This window comes from Culex quinquefasciatus, chromosome 3 (genome assembly GCF_015732765.1).
Source record: "Culex quinquefasciatus strain JHB chromosome 3, VPISU_Cqui_1.0_pri_paternal, whole genome shotgun sequence".
Taxonomy (NCBI): domain Eukaryota; kingdom Metazoa; phylum Arthropoda; class Insecta; order Diptera; family Culicidae; genus Culex; species Culex quinquefasciatus.
This window is the reverse complement of record NC_051863.1, coordinates 181187185-181204812: the sequence shown is the minus strand read 5'-3', so window position 1 is coordinate 181204812 and position 17628 is coordinate 181187185. Positions and strand designations below refer to the sequence as shown.

Sequence of the window (17628 nt, the reverse complement as noted above, 5' to 3'; positions counted from 1 at the left end):
TTGGAAAATATCGAAATTTCATGCCAAAACAAATTTGACGCATTTTTTAAATGTTAAATTGAATTTGCAATCGAAAAGTACTTTACAGATTTTTTGATAAAGGGCTCTGTTTTCAAGATATAGCCACCAAAAGTTTGATTATAGAGAAATATTTGAAGTTTTTCGATTTTTAAAAATAGTGACCATGAGTAACCAATTCTAAAAATAGTTTATTTGAAAAGCTCAGAAAATTTGCTTTAAAATTGTCTAAGAGACATTGAAGATTAGACCTCCGATTGCTGAGATACAGCGGCTTAGAGAAAAAGAAACAGGAAAATTGAAGTCAGCAACATATGGTCCGATTTCCAGAAAATTCACTCAAAAATTACAGCTGTTTGAATATTTAGTACCATTTTTGTATGGACAGCAGCCAAAATTGTATGGAGACTTGTATGGGTGCATCAATGACTCAAAATTGCTTCTTTGGTTATAGGGAAGGCCCCCACAAAGTTTGAGACAAATAAAAAATACAAAAATAAAAATGGTCGAAATCGGCCGATTTCGTAAAGAGTTGCTCGTGTCTAAAATTAGGGAAAACAAATATGAAAACCTTTATTCAGACCATCCATCACAATTCTCCGAAGTGCCCTCCCGGATGATCCCACTGTTAAAATAGCAACTTTTAATGGACAGACAAGCAAAGTTTCGCTAGCTTCAAACTGAAAAGAGGAAATTATCAGCAGCATCATCCCACCGTCAAGTACTACTTGGTCGTTTCAATGTTGTTTTACCCAGTTGGTTGGAGTGAACATTTTTGTGCTTTTGGTGACGTTTGCTGAGGGTCCTTGTGTCAGTCGAACTTTTTTACTGCACATTTTTGGATCAGTGGTTTTCAAATGGTTCAAAAAGTGATCTCAACGTAATTTAAGAAATTAAAAAAAAGAATGTTTTAGTTTGAGTCTTAAAAAAATTGCTTCAAATGAATTTTAGAAAAATTTCAAATTTGAAGTGCACTGATTTTCAAAGCAACAGGACATGTGGCTGAAGGTAACGTTGAAATAAATATAGCAACAACCAGCATAATCCAACAAAAGCTTTTGATAAATTGCGTTTTGAGGGCCCGGAAGAATCCTTTGACGTGTGTGCGGTAACAAATCGTTACCAAGTGGGACGAAAACTTTCACCCCTCGTTGCTTTGGCCGGTGAAAGCGGCACTGGAAGTGTGCGCTGGGTGGCGGCGTTTATGTTTATGATTTATGTTTTCCCGGGGTGTGATTCGCATTGTCAAGTACTGAAAACAGTGGGGACTTTTGCGCGAGAAGCCACAAAAAGCCACAAAGCTTAGTGGCTCAATTTCCGATTTTGAAATTGCTATAAATAAAACCAGCAACGGTGACAAGAGAGAAAAAATAAACTTTCCACGATGTCATCACCAAAATCACACACACACACACATGTGGCGAAGAAGGTGTGACGTCACGAGGTGAGCAAGACAAGAAACTTTCCCATTTTCGCTTCCAATCAATTTAACGCTCCGCCCCCACCACCCCACAAATCGCAATCTTCACATGTACAAGTTAAGCCTTTCGACGCCAAATTGAGCCCGACGAACTTTTCACCTGGAGCGCAGCATCAAAGCATCACCATCGGCAGCAACCTCTAGATGATGCTAAACTTTCGTCTTTGCTGCTGCCAAAAAAAGACGAGCATTTGAACACATCTGGGAAACTTGGGATAAAATGGAGCTTTCCATGCGAATTTCAGTGGTGAGTTGAATAAAAATTCTCCGTTTTATTTAAACTTATTTGATTTTAAATTATGTTGCCTTGAAGTTTCAAATATTTTCAAGTGTTTTTTATTTTAAAAATTACAAACCATGGCTTAAACATTTCTGCCATCCAAAATCCTGCATTAAACACATTTTCAATCGCTAAAAAAATGATGAAAATTAGACTACTTTTAGTGTACAACTACGCAAAAAAAAAGTTTTCTCTTGTCCCAATTTGTTTTCTAGATAAAAAAATAGAACCGTAAAACGGAATGACTTTGATAAGATTGAGATTTTTTCGGAAAATGTGGATTACAATTTAAATACGCACGCAATACTAAGAATACAAAAAGATGAGCTGTTCCTTTTAATTCCGCTATATCAATTTTACATCGAAAAATTAAATTGAAAAAAAATGCGACCAATATTTCGATTTTTTGAAAAAAATTGTATCGGTTCAAAAAATTATAACTCGGTCAAAGATTTTTTGCCCATTCTGGAAATTTCTGAGTAGTTGGCATTTTGGCATTTGAGCAATTCTCTGAGATTTCGGTCATTCGATTTTTTCTGTATTTTTTAATCCGGCTGAAACTTAATTGGTGCCTTCGGTATGCCCAAAGAAGCCATTTTGCATCATTAGTTTGTCCATATAATTTTCCATACAAATTTGGCAGCTGTCCATACAAAAATGATATGTGAAAATTCAAAAATCTGTATCTTTTGAAGGAATTTTTTGATCGATTTGGTGTCTTCGGCAAAGTTGTAGGTATGGATATGGACTACACTGAAAAAAAATGATACACGGTAAATTTTTTTTGGAGATTTTTAATTTAACTTTTTGTCACTAAAACTTGATAAACAAAAAAACACTATTTTTAATTTTTTTTATTTTTTGATATGTTTTAGAGGACATAAAATGCCAACATTTCAGAAATTTCCAGAATGGGCCAAAAATCTTTGACCGAGTTATGATTTTTTGAATCAATACTGATTTAAAAAAAATCGAAATATTGGTCGCAAACATTTTTCAACTTCATTTTTCGATGTAAATCGAATTTGCAATCAAAAAGTACTTCAGTGATTTTTGATAAAGTGCACCGTTTTCTAGTTATAACCCTTTTTGGGTAACTTTTTTGGAAATAGTCACAGTTTTTCATTTTTTAAAAATAGTGCCCAAGTTTGCCCACTATTGAAAAAATATTTAGCTTTTTCGAACTTTGTTGATACGACCCTTAGTTGCTGAGATATTGCCATGCAAAGGTTAAAAAACAGGAAAATTGATGTTTTCTAAGTATCACCCAAATAACCCACCATTTTCTAATGTCGATATCTCAGCAACTATAGGTCCGATTTACAATGTTAAAAGATGAAACATTTGTAAAATTTTCCGATCTTTTCGAAAAAATATTTTCAAAAATTTAAAATCAAGACTAACATTTCAAACGGGCCAAACATTAAATATTACGCCCATTTGAAATGTTAGTCTTGAGTTTAAATTTTTGAAAATATTTTTTTCGAAAAGATCGGAAAATTTTACAAATGTTTCATCTTTTAACATTGTAAATCGGACCATTAGTTGCTGAGATATTGACATTAGAAAATGGTGGGTTATTTGGGTGAGACTTAGAAAACATCAATTTTCCTGTTTTTTAACCTTTGCATGGCAATATCTCAGCAACTAAGGGTCGTATCAACAAAGTTCGAAAAAGCAAAATATAGAAAATTTTCTCAGCTTTTCAAAAATATTTTTTTCAATAGTGGGCAAACTTGGGCACTATTTTTAAAAAATGAAAAACTGTGACTATTTCCAAAAAAGTTACCCAAAAAGGGTTATAACTAGAAAACGGTGCACTTTATCAAAAAATCACTGAAGTACTTTTTGATTGCAAATTCGATTTTACATCGAAAAATGAAGTTGAAAAATTTTTGCGACCAATATTTCGATTTTTTTTAAAAATCTGTATTGATTCAAAAAATCATAACCCGGTCAAAGATTTTTTGCCCATTCTGGAAATTTCTGAAAAGTTGGCATTTTATGTCCTCTGAAACATATCAAAAAATAAAAAAAATAAAAATAGTGTTTTTTTTTTTCAAATCAAGTTTTAGTGACAAAGAGTTAAATTAAAAATCTCCCAAATTTTTTTTACCGTGTATCATTTTTTTCAGTGTAATCCATATCCATACCTACAACTTTGCCGAAGACACCAAATCGATTAAAAAATTCCTTCAAAAGATACAGATTTTTGAATTTTCACATATCATTTTTGTATGGACAGCTGCCAAATTTGTATGGAAAATTATATGAACAAACAAATGATGCAAAATGGCTTCTTTGGGCATACCGAAGGCACCAACAAAGTATCAGTCGGATTAAAAAAAAAAACAAAAATTAAAATTGAAGAAAAAAGACCGATTTCGTAGAGAATTGCTCTATTACGACCTAAAAAAAAAAGTTATACTTTTTCCCTTCTTTGAAACTGTTTGTGCTTGAAAGCACGAAAAAAGTGGATAACATATTCCAACTATCAAGAATAATTTGCTTTTGAAGAAAGGAATAACTTACAACATTACTTAACATTACTTCGACTTTTTTTAAATGGAACTACTAATTTTTGAAAGAATGGAAAAACTCACAATAATATTACCAAATTTAAGAACTGTTTGTTTTTAAAGCATGGAGAAGGTCACAAAATATTTAAGATTCAAGATTTTTTCTAAAGAAATGATTATTTTTTAAAGTCTGCAAAAACTCACAAAAATGTTACGACAATCAAGAAGAGAAAAAAAGAACATAATTTAGATGCCGTCATCAGGAGTGACATTGGGTTTCATCATTTTTGTATGACCTAATCTAACCCCCCTGACGTTAAGTCACCCCTTTTGATGGTAACTAAATGTTTTACAAAGTCGGACTTTTTAAAAACAATTAGTTTGAAAGAATAGAAAATTTCTTAATTTATTTAAAAACAGTTTTTTTAAATGCAGCTTTTGTTTAAGAAAATGCAATGACTGACAATATGCTTACAAAAAAAAATGAACACTGTCAAAATGGATGATAAAGGTTGATTGAAAAGATTTGCTATTTAGTTTAAGAATGAAAAAAAACTCATTCAAAAATACGATTTTGTCATAAAAAAAAATAATTCTAAAGAAATAATATGACTATTTCTACAAAAAAAAAATACAAAATGTATGTTCCACTTTATTCAAAATCGATCATCTGCCCATTTGACGTGTTTTGTCCACTTTAGACATTTCAATGTTTCAAGATGCATGATAGAAAGTGCTCTGAAGGTTTTTTTTTCAATACTGTTCATTGAAGTTTCACAAAAAATCATAATATTTTGAAACGAGTCTATCCAACATGATAGACAAAACTAGCACTTCAATTTTGATTGTATATTCTATGTTTTTTTTTTTATTGAAAAAAATATGTTTTTGCTTATCGATTTTTGAAGCAAATGTTCAAGGGAGGATACGGTTTAAACTTTAAAAATAATTGCAACAGACTAATGACATTTTAATATTTGTTAAAAATGAGCTAGGGGAACAGCATCTAATTCCAGCGTGCCTCTAATGTTGGCAGGTCAGAACTTTGACATGCAACTAAAGCTAAATAAAAGCGTTTTCAACTGAAATCGAGTGATAAATAGCTCAATAAGAAGTGAGTAAGCAAGTTTCTACCAAAAGTTTTGCAAAATTAGTTGTTTAAATAGTGAAAATCAGCAAATTGGATGGAGTTAGGACCGAGAGCTTAACCTGCCAAAGATACGAGAATTTCCCCTACTTTAACTTTACTTGAAATTTTATTTTGTTTAAATTCATAAAAATTTTACGTTGTTTTAAATAAGAAAAAAAAACAGTATTTAATAAAAAGATATTACCTACAATAAAGCAATATTGCTTTTGTACTGTTTGTATATAAAAAATCAAAATTTAATGCTTTTTTGCAAAGAGAAATTTGTTTCAATATTCTGTTTGAAAATAATAAAATATTTCAACTTATTATTTGGATTTTCATTTGGTATGTCGAAAAATGTTTTTTCTTCTCAGATTCAAACATTCTTTATGTTTGAATTTAATTCTTATCATTTCAATATTAATCTTTTTATAATCGAATAGTAAACTGAAAAATGGCGCAAGGAAACAAATGTAAAAATGTTAAATATCTACACGAAAAAACTTGGATTCTTGTCTAGAAATGTACAGAAAGACGCTCAATTTTAATCGGTTTTTACTTTTCTTGCATGAGGAATTTTTTTTAATATATGATTAAATAAAAATCTCACACAGAATCTCAAACACCTAATCGCATAAGAATGCATTTTGAAATTGATTTCAACTGATTGCACTTAAATTTTGTATCAAAATCTTAAAGCTTTTTGAACAGAAAAAAATTTTTTCCCCTGATTTTTCGAGCCGATTTTGAACTTTTAAAAATATTTGTACCAGCCTTATTCAGTAATAAATGTCGGGTTTTTTTATGAAACTCACCTTCTTCTCGTTGTCCCTCCAAGGTGTGTCGATGTCACTCGAAATCAAGTCGAATCGTGTTGGCAAAACTTGAAATTCGGTTAGAGCACCAGCGTATGGAGCTGCAAAGTTGGCTGCAAAGTGGTGCCGGGAGCAGAACTCAATTTTCATTTAAAACCTTATTCCTGGGGCTCAGTAGTACTACCACCTATCGGTGGATGCTGACTGCGATAGAACTTGCATATGCTTATGGGAGGGGAAAGTTTTTTTTTCTTCTTTTTGCTAAATTTGCTTCTAAAACGAAAAACTTTGCTGTTTGGAAACGTGTCAACACTGCTGGGGTTGAGCATAAACTGATTGGAAAATACAAATTCGTGCTTTAGAAGGTGCTCAGGCAGGCATTACTGGATTTGGAATGATGGTTCTGGTAAAAGTTTGGATTAAATTACGGGAGGACAGGTGTTCCAACAATTGGTCCAACGAGCTTTGAATGCAAATTGAAGCTGATTATCACAGTGGCAGATGTCTAAGTGCAATCAAAATTTGTTTGAAATCAGGCATTTTTATTACGTTTTAGAACACTTAATTAAAAATCGCAGGAACATAATCCGCTAGTAGTGACGGCAAAATCCAATACACTACCATAGCTAGCAAAATATAGAATAACCCGAGGCCAATCTTCTTCAACCGGTAGAACCGCTCCCGGGACGCAATCCAGGTTTCTGGTCCCTCGTGCCGCATGTACAACTTAAGCCCCGGAACGTACACGTTGAACACGTCCTCCCAGGTGACGGTCCGGATGTCGCAGTGGAACTTTTCCCGATCGCCCGGAGTCATCGTCTCCAGCACCCGGTGCATCTTGTCGTTCACGAAGATGAACTCGTGCGTGGCGAAATAGTTGATGAACCCGGTGAACCGTGCCACCTTCCGGTAGATCTTCATCAGGCTGTGAAAAGACGAACTAAGTCGAAACTTCCAAGTCAAATTGAGACAACATCTCACCTTGTCTTCTTGCCATAGTACTTCAACCCAGCGTCAATAAATATCCCGGGAATCACGTGGAACACGATCGTCAACAGCCGGACCAGCAGCCGAGACTGCAAGTTGATGCAGGTTCCAATCCAGAGCGAATTCAACGGCGCGTGATCACCCCCAATAGTTTCCACCAAGCTCCTGAACCGGGCGTTGGTCAACGGGTTGTCCACGCTGCTGGTCACGTGGAAGATGGCCACCCGGTCCGGATCGGTCGAAGGAGCCTCCAGGGCGTTCCGGTCCACGGTGTACTTGATGGCGGCCAGCGTCCCGTTCACGACGAAATCCGCCGGCATCACGTCGTTCTTCATGTCGTCCGGACCGGTTTGGATGACCCGCAGTACGCCGCACCCAATGCCAACGATGGCCCCGTTCATACCGTACAGGTTGTCCACCCAGCCCTGGACGGGCTCGTTGAATGTGGCCACCACTGAAAATTAAAATTAATTTTGAAAATTAACAGCATTTTAATCAATTCCTCCACGATCGGGCAAATTTTTTTTTTGTACTTTTTTCTTCGGATGGAACAAAAGGAACATAAATTTGGCAGCTTTTTATTGACAGAAACCTCTCAAGACCGATGCAAATATTTTTCAATTTTTTTTTCGTTCGGCTCTGGCCGGGGGAGGGGAGAAAAACTTTATAAAAAATTAAATTACAAGCCATAGTCTAAATATTTGATTACAAAAAAGTATTTTAAAATGCATTTTAAACTAGTTATGTTGTTTTGCAATCATTACACAGTAAAAAATCATGGTAATGTTACATCTGGGAAGTGGTACCATTTTTTATGTCAGAAAAAATGTATAATTTTACCTCTACAAGTGTGTAATTTAACCCCTTTTCTGGGGTAATGTCACTTTTTCAGTCTATATTGAGGTCAAATAACATCATAAAAGAGGTAATATTCAAACTTCTGAAATTAAGGCTTCGAAATTTAAAAAAAATTTACTGTGTAATTTTAAAAAAGGTAAGACTTTTTAAAAATTATGATCAGTTTTCAAAATATTTGTACAAGCCTAAAATATGAGAAAATCTGTATCATGCGAACGGATTTCTGATCGATCCGATGTCTTCGACAAAGTTCTAGGCCTTGTTTGGAACTTCTCAGAAAAAAAGTTACAATTTAAAAACAAAATATCCCACCTTATTTTCTTAAATTTAAATCAATTTAAACACTTTCGGGGAATTCCCAGGAAATTTGAAATTTCATGAAAATTATTCGGATCATGATCCTTCTGGTTAGTATTATGCAACAAAATTGTAAAGAACAACAACTTTCATTGTCAAAATGAGCGTGGGGATCAATTAATGACTTGACTGCTAGTATAAATCATATTTTATGTGCTTTCTTCAAAAAAAACTAACTTAATCCACCTATGTGGTTGATGCCTTCCTCACTTTTTACCAAAAATGGGTATATGAATGGTTTCATCATTTTTTTTGATCCAGAAAAAAAGAAAACAATGTATAACTTAAGTAGTAATAACTCGATACAGGGTTGTCAGTTCTTCAATGCTTTGGATTCATTGGAAAGGCCTTTCAATTACCTAACCAACGATTGGTCGGATGATGGATCCGGACATAGTTTACATACATTTAAGTGAGATCCGGCTTAAAAAAAGTACATAAATATCACTTAAGTGGTCATAACTCGAGACAGGGTTGCCAGATCTTCAATGTCTTGGACTCATTGGAAAGGCCTTTCAATTACCTAACCAACGATGGGTCAGATAATGGATCCGGACATAGTTTACATACATTTAAGTGAGATCCGGCTTCAAAAATGTACATAAATATCACTTAAGTGGTCATAACTCGAGACAGGGTTGCAAGATCTTCAATATCTTGGGCTCATTGGAAAGGCCTTTCAATTACCTAACCAACGATGGGTCGGATAATGGATCCGGACATAGTTTACATACATTTAAGTGAGATCCGGCTTAAAAAAAACTACATAAATATCACTTAAGTGTTCATAACTCGAGACAGGGTTGCCAGATCTTCAATGTCTTGGACTCATTGGAAAGGCCTTTCAATTACCTAACCAACGATGGGTCGGATAATGGATCCGGACATAGTTTACATATATTTAAGTGAGATCCGGCTTCAAAAAAGCACATAAATATCACTTAAGTGGTCATAACTCGAGACAGGGTTGCCAGATCTTCAATATCTTGGACTCATTGGAAAGGCCTTTCAATTACCTAGCCAACGATGGGTCGGATAATGGCTCCGGTCATAGTTTACATACATTTAAGTGAGATCCGGCTTAAAAAAACTACATAAATATCACTTAAGTGCTCATAACTAGAGACAGGGTTGCCAGATCTTCAATGTCTTGGACTCATTGGAAAGGCCTTTCAATTACCTAACCAACGATGGCTCGGATGATGGATCCGGTCATAGTCTACATACATTTAAGTGAGATCCGGCTTCAAAAATGTACATGAATACCACTTAAGTGCTCATAACTCGAGACAGGGTTGCCAGATCTTCAATGTCTTGGACTCATTGGAAAGGCCTTTCAATTACCTAACCAACGATGGGTCGGATAATGGATCCGGACATAGTTTACATATATTTAAGTGAGATCCGGCTTCAAAAAAGCACATAAATATCACTTAAGTGCTCATAACTAGAGACAGGGTTGCCAGATCTTCAATGTCTTGGACTCATTGGAAAGGCCTTTCAATTACCTAACCAACGATGGCTCGGATGATGGATCCGGTCATAGTCTACATACATTTAAGTGAGATCCGGCTTCAAAAATGTACATGAATACCACTTAAGTGCTCATAACTCGAGACAGGGTTGCCAGATCTTCAATGTCTTGGACTCATTGGAAAGGCCTTTCAATTACCTAACCAACGATGGGTCGGATAATGGATCCGGACATCGTTTACATACATTTAAGTGAGATCCGGCTTCAAAAAAGTACATAAATATCACTTAAGTGGTCATAACTCGAGACAGGGTTGCCAGATCTTCAATGTCTTGAGCTCATTGGAAAGGCCTTTCAATTACCTAACAAAAGATGGGTCGGATGATGGATCCGGACATCGTTTACATACATTTAAGTGAGATCCGGCTTAAAAAAGTACATAAATATCACTTAAGTGGTCATAAGTCGAGACAGGGTTGCCAGATCTTCAATGTCTTGGGCTCATTGGAAAGGCCTTTCAATTACCTAACCAACGATTGGTCGGATGATGGATCCGGACATCGTTTACATATATTTAAGTGAGATCCGGCTTCAAAAAAGTACATAAATATCACTTAAGTGGTCATAACTCGAGACAGGGTTGCAAGATCTTCAATATCTTGGGCTCATTGGAAAGGCCTTTCAATTACCTAACCAACGATGGGTCGGATAATGGATCCGGACATAGTTTACATACATTTAAGTGAGATCCGGCTTAAAAAAAACTACATAAATATCACTTAAGTGTTCATAACTCGAGACAGGGTTGCCAGATCTTCAATGTCTTGGACTCATTGGAAAGGCCTTTCAATTACCTAACCAACGATGGGTCGGATAATGGATCCGGACATAGTTTACATATATTTAAGTGAGATCCGGCTTCAAAAAAGCACATAAATATCACTTAAGTGCTCATAACTAGAGACAGGGTTGCCAGATCTTCAATGTCTTGGACTCATTGGAAAGGCCTTTCAATTACCTAACCAACGATGGCTCGGATGATGGATCCGGTCATAGTCTACATACATTTAAGTGAGATCCGGCTTCAAAAATGTACATGAATACCACTTAAGTGCTCATAACTCGAGACAGGGTTGCCAGATCTTCAATGTCTTGGACTCATTGGAAAGGCCTTTCAATTACCTAACCAACGATGGGTCGGATAATGGATCCGGACATCGTTTACATACATTTAAGTGAGATCCGGCTTCAAAAAAGTACATAAATATCACTTAAGTGGTCATAACTCGAGACAGGGTTGCCAGATCTTCAATGTCTTGAGCTCATTGGAAAGGCCTTTCAATTACCTAACAAAAGATGGGTCGGATGATGGATCCGGACATCGTTTACATACATTTAAGTGAGATCCGGCTTAAAAAAGTACATAAATATCACTTAAGTGGTCATAAGTCGAGACAGGGTTGCCAGATCTTCAATGTCTTGGGCTCATTGGAAAGGCCTTTCAATTACCTAACCAACGATGGGTCGGATGATGGATCCGGACATCGTTTACATGCTTATAATTGAGATCCGGGTATTTGTGAAAACACATTGTTATACATAACTTTTGAACTACTTATCGAAACTTCAAACAATTCAATAGCGATGTATGGGACCCTAAACCAAGTCGAATGCAACTGGTTCGATCAAAATCGGTTCAGCCAGTGCTGAAAAAACTCAGTGAGAATTTTGGTCACATACATACATACACACACATACACACACACATACACACACACATACACACACACATACACACACACATACACACACACAGACATTTGTTCAGTTTTCGATTCTGAGTCGATATGTATACATGAAGGTAGGTCTAGGAGCTTTTAATAGAAAGTTCATTTTTAGAGCAGGATTATAGCCTTACCTCAGTGAGGAAGGCAAAATATCATTTGTATTTTTTTAAAGCTTTAGAGCAATTCTATGAGATTTCAGTCATTCATTTTATTTTTTTGTATTTTTTAATCAAGCAGAAACTGTTTTAGGGCATTTGGTATGCCCAAAGAAGCTTTTTCGCATCATTAGTTTGTCCATAAAATTTTTCATAAAAATTTTGCAACTGTCCGTACAAAAATGAAATATGAAAATTCAAAAACCTGTTTCTTTAGAAGAAATTTTTTGATCGATTTGGTGTCTTCGGCAAAGTTGTAGAACTACACTGAAAAAAATGATACACACGGTAAATTATTTCCTGTGATTTTTAATTTTTTATTTAAAAAAAAGTGTTTAAGGTTACATCACATGTCAACTTTTCAGAAATTGCCAGAATGTGCAAAAAAAATTTGTCCTGGTTATGATTTTTTGAATCAATATCAGTTTTTTTTACCTCGAAATATTGGTCGCAATAATTTTGACATTAGGCGGGTTGTTTGGGTGAGACTTAAAAATCATCAATTTTTCTGATTTTTAATCTCTGTATGGCCATATCTCAGTAGCTTAGGGTCGCATCAACAAAGTTCAAATAAGCACCTTTTAAAAGCAAGTAAACAGTATTTTAGAATGAATAACTGCGACTATTTTCAAAAAAGGTAAAAAAATATTGCACTTTATCAAAATTTCACTGAATGCAAATTCGATTTTACATCAAAAAATAAAGTTTAAAAAAATGTGTGACCAATATTTCGATTTTTCAAAAAAAAAAAACAGAATTGGTTCCAAAATTCAGAACTCGATCAATTTTTTTGCATTTTCTGAAAATTTAAAAAAAAATAAAAATACATAAATGGAAATTACAAGCGTAGATTTCAACATTTGGATGAAAAAAGGTGTTTTAATATGGATTTTATAGGCGTACAGTTGCTTTCCAATCATTAGTTTTTATAATATCGAGGTATTAACGGAATTTTTTTTTCGCAAAAAAAAAAAAACTTTTCGTGGGACAGTACATTGGTATTTCATGAAAATTTAAAATGTTTTAAAGGAGTTCAAACATGTTAAATATGATTATAAACGCGGGAAAATGCATTTAAACTGGTTTTTAGTTGATTAAACTTTAATTTTCATTAAAATTTTGAAGTTTTTCGAAAAAATATTTTTTTGCCCCCTGATTATTCAGGCTAACTTTGAAGAAACTTTGAAAAATATTTGCAACGGCTTAACATGGCATTAAAAAAACCTTAGCTTAAAATAATCAATAATAGTGCAAAAAGTGGTTAAAGTTGAACGATACATGCTTTTCATATTCAACCCTCTAATTTCCTTGGTAGCTCCAGCGCTTCAAACTGTAATTTCTCGAATACATACAATTAAAAAAATCTACTTGCACATCCCTCTTTAAAAGTTTGTATGATATCAATTTTCATCCAATTGATTTAGTAACAATTTTCGTTGAAAAAGGTTACCAAAAATATTTTTTTTATTTTTATTCCATAATTTAGTAATTTTTGTTACCCAACAAATGAGTAAGAACTATTTCCAGTTGTGAATGCTTCCGAAAAAAATATTATCTGAAATAAACCTTGACATGAAAAATACACAATATGCTTAATGTGGAATATGAACAGTAGATTGAAAACAATAAAATCAAGTTAGGTTGTCTTCTTTTTTTCATTTTTTTTATTTTTTGTAAATTTTCTAAAATTCTAAAATTTAACAAAGTATATGTATTGGGAATTCCAGAGAAATTCAAAAAATTGCCGGGAAACGGACAATTTAAAAAGTTGCCGGGAAACGGGAATTTTTTTGTGGAAAATCCCGGGTAATTTTTCCCTCGACGAGCAATTGGACGCTATACTCGAAAATATGTAACTTAACCCTCTACAACCCAACTCCACCTTATGCGGGCTTCTACTTTAAAAGATATCAAAAATCCATTTTCAACCAAATTTTGATCTTGAAAAAGCATTGAAAAGAAGAACTCCGAAAATTTTAGAAAATTTATGGGTTGAAAGTTTTAGTTGATTCATGTGACTTTGCCAATGGTTTTAAAAATGACCTTCAAGTTTGGCTGTGATTTTTACTAACATGTCCTAAATTGAAAAGTAAAAAAGAAGTATGCAGTAATTTTTGTTGTGTGACTATGCCTTTACGTATTTTTTTACAATTTAAATGATATTGGTGCCATTTTATAGCAGAAAATGTGAAACACAAGCAAAAAATTGAAAAAGTGACTGTAAATATATGAAAAAATGAGATGATAAGGAGTAATGATAGGAGGTGGTAGAAAAGGCCAAATACTACCAAAAACAAAGATTAACTAAACAAGATAAATGCAAGTTAAAATACTAAAAATGAAATATGTAAAACATAAAACAAGAAAAGCAAAGTTTTTGGTAGATAAAATAAAAAATTTCGAAAAAAATGGTGGGTTAAGAAGGAATGTTCTAATCGAATTGATGTCTTCGGTAAAGTTGAAGGTTGTGATTAGAAAATCCCACATTAACTCCAACCTACCAATGGGTGGCCTTATGATCATCACCGGTATCCGCTCGTAGAACCGCTTCACCAAACATTCCGCCAGAGCCTTCGCGTACGTGTACGTGTTTGGCCACGGGCCCAGAATCATTTGCGTTAGCGCCTCAAAGTGGTCCTGTTCGACCGCGTCCATTTTTTCCACCAAGCTCAGCAGCACCATCGGATCCATCGGCGGGTCGTAAAACTGTTCATGAACCGTCCCCTGGAGGCAGTTGGCATAGGCCGTCGAAACGTACACAAACATCTCCAACCGAGAACATCCGCTCGCACACAAGTTCAACATCTCCCAGGTGCCTTTCACGTTCATCTGGATCGCCTTAAAGAGCGTTTCGTCGAACCGAACGTCGGCCGCCACGTGCAGCACGATTTGAACCCTTTGCCTGATGTATTCCACGTCGGCGGGATCCAACCCGAGCCCATCCTCGGACATGTCCCCTCGGACCACCTTGACGCGGTCGCGACAGTTGTTAAAGTTCCGCTGGAAGCTCTTCATCACCGGTACCGAGTCGAAGATCCGTGTCATTCGCTCTGCCGGTGGAACTCCACGCTTCTCCCGGATTATCAAGATCAATTCGCTGGCCCCGCATCGAATCAACTTCTCCAAGTATATCTTTCCAATGAACCCAGTGGCGCCGGTCAGCAGGACCACCTTGTCGCGAAAATACTCCGCAATCGGACTGTAACCGTTGTCCTCCTCTTCCCACAGATTCATCCCACGAGGATCCATTACGGCAGCGCACACTTCCTAATAGCTTTCCAAGAACTTCACTGAACGGAACTTCGACAACTACTAATTCAAAATTCAAAATCCACGCCTGCACTTGCCTCACTTTTTTCCGCAATTAGAAATTGCAATTCAAATCAGATTAATCGGCGTCGATAACGGCACTACCACGGCCAAGGTGCGAGAACCAGGTTAAGTATCTCCGCCCGGAATTCATAACGATGAGGTCAGCAGCCAACAACCTGCTGGTGCACAAAACTGCTGCAGCGCCGCCAAATTCTGCAGCAACCGGCCCGCATTCCCGAGCTCCGAAAAACCACATTTGGACTGCGGCAGATTCGACACGAGTTCTGCTCGGGTGTCACTTGGCAGAGGACATTAATGACCTTCTCTCCACCTGGGCAGCTGGAAGGAGGGGAGGCATATTTGGCTGGAATTGGCAGGTCGGTTGCACGCGGTAGACTGATTCAGAGTTTAAAACTCTGTAAGTAGTATCAAATCGATTAATTTGTGAAATTTCTAAGTGTATGTAGGTCGCAGTTTACTTTTTTAAACCCTTTTAGTGGATATCTTTTTTTTTCAAATTGGGAGTATTTTAATTTAACGACATTTTGTCAAAAATTGACAATTCGAAAATTAAAGGTTAAAAAAAACACAGATTCCTTAAAACATTAAACAGCTGCCGAGATCGCAAAAAAAGGCGGAGTTTTTATGATTTCTTCGGGAGAAATATGCAACTAAAAGGGAGCAACGTCGAACTGTCAAGGGAAATGTGTTTGGTACCACCGTAAAAATGGATTAAAATTTTCAATACTCTTTGGTACCACCTCAACAAAAGTCTTGAATTCAAAAGTATTTTTTTTTCTATTTAATTTTGCCTCCTGAAACTGAATCTGCCCTCAAAATTTAGAAAAAATTTGAAAATATTGATTTTTGGTCATACGTACATTATATTTTTTTAAATATCAAAGAATCTTTATATTTTTGCATAAAATAAAAAAAAAATACAAATTTGATTTTTTTGGTAAATTTAAAAATATGCAATTGAGGGGACTATAGGGAAATTCTAAAACACCAAACATAAAAATATAAATTGCGTAGTTATATTCTTCTTTTTGCTTCCAAGGTTGTTAAAGATAAAATTATCGAGGCTCGATAACGATAACGATAGTTCTATCTTTACCGTCGTGAAGATAACAATAATCTATCGTTATCATTATCGTTATTTCCATAATTCTATAGCCGGTAATCGTATCGCCGATAATGGTCGATAACTCATTTTAAAAATCTTTTTAGAATCGATTAACTCAACCATTGTTGTTATTGTTGTTGTTGTTAATTTATTTATTTCTGGCAGCTTTAACCTTCTTGGTCATTCGCTGCCCTAACTCAACCATATGTTATATGTAATGCGCATACAAAATTTCGCTTCGTTTGATACCCAATAAGCATATTTTGAAAATCTGAGTTTTTTTTTCGAAAAAATACCGTATTGTTTCGAAAGTACTCAAATTTTCAAAATATGTCCTCTAACGAAGCGAAATTTTGTATACTTTTTTACTTCACAAGAGTTTTTTTTTTTTTGAATATACTAAAATTTCCACAAATTGCCGTATTTTTTCGAAAACACTCAAATTTTCAAAATGTGCAATCAAACGAAGTCATTTTTTTTTTTGCGGTTTTTCACAAAAAAAAAACATATTTTTTCAAAAAAACCAAGAAATTTTAATATGCAAAAAAAACACTAATGAATTGAAACAGCAAACGAAACTTCAATTCGAAAGAAATTTTGGAATTCTGGGGTTTTTTTTATCAATTACGGTATTTTGTGAAAATCTTACTATTTTTCAAAAAAAAAAACTTTAATGAACTGAGAAGCATACAAATTTTTGCTTCATTTGAAACCAATATTGCATATTTTGAAAATTTCAGCATTTTTTATTTTCAAAAAAAAAAACTTCAATAAAATGAACTTAACATTTTCACAAAATACCTTATTGTTTTGAAAGTACTCAAATTTTCAAAACATACCATATGGGTATCAAACGAAGCGAAATTGTGTATGCTTTTTTACCTTGTTGGAATTTTTTTTTTGGAGAATACTAAAATTTTCACAAATAACCGTATTTTTTTAAAATACTTAAATTTTTAAAATCTGCAATATGGGTATGTAACGAAGCGAATTTTGGTTTGCTTTTTTCACATTAAAAGAGTTTTTTCTTGAGATGGAAATATGCTTTTTTAGAGTTTTTTTTTTTGGAAAATACTAATTCTTTTACAAATTCCCGTATTTTTTTCGAAAATACTCAAATTTTCAAAATGTGCAATATGAGTAGCAAACGAAGCGAAATTTTGTATTTATTCAAGCTGTTTTTGTATAATAATAAAATTTTCACAAAATACAATATTTTTTCGAAAATGCCAAAAAAAAAATCAATGTGCAATATGGGTATCAAAAAAAAAATTAATGAATTGAAATAGCAAACAAAATTTCAGTTCGAATAAAAATTTATAAAATCAGAG

General features: G+C 34.6%; 1 protein-coding gene across 1 annotated transcript; it reads right to left on the bottom strand.

Moving 5' to 3' along the window:
- Positions 1–6766: 6766 nt before the first annotated feature.
- LOC6052248 (fatty acyl-CoA reductase wat) lies at positions 6767–15265 on the bottom strand. The gene is made up of 3 exons (XM_001868508.2): positions 14361–15265; positions 7223–7682; positions 6767–7166 (listed from the first exon to the last, which is right to left on the bottom strand). The coding sequence occupies exons 1-3, from the start codon at positions 15106–15108 to the stop codon at positions 6803–6805; spliced, it is 1572 nt and encodes a 523-aa protein (XP_001868543.2). The 5' UTR covers positions 15109–15265; the 3' UTR covers positions 6767–6802.
- Between the last annotated feature and the right edge of the window lie 2363 nt (positions 15266–17628).

What these genes read in the sequence shown, in the direction of transcription:
- LOC6052248 (XM_001868508.2), bottom strand. Translation starts at nt 15,108, where the DNA reads ATGGATCCTCGTGGGATGAATCTGTGGGAAGAGGAGGACAACGGTTAC. An exon ending in GATCATAAGGCCACCCATTG is followed by an intron (nt 7,683 to 14,360) that starts GTAGGTTGGAGT and finishes TTTAATTTTCAG; the next exon opens with TGGTGGCCACATTCAACGAG. An exon ending in TACTATGGCAAGAAGACAAG is followed by an intron (nt 7,167 to 7,222) that starts GTGAGATGTTGT and finishes GTCTTTTCACAG; the next exon opens with CCTGATGAAGATCTACCGGA.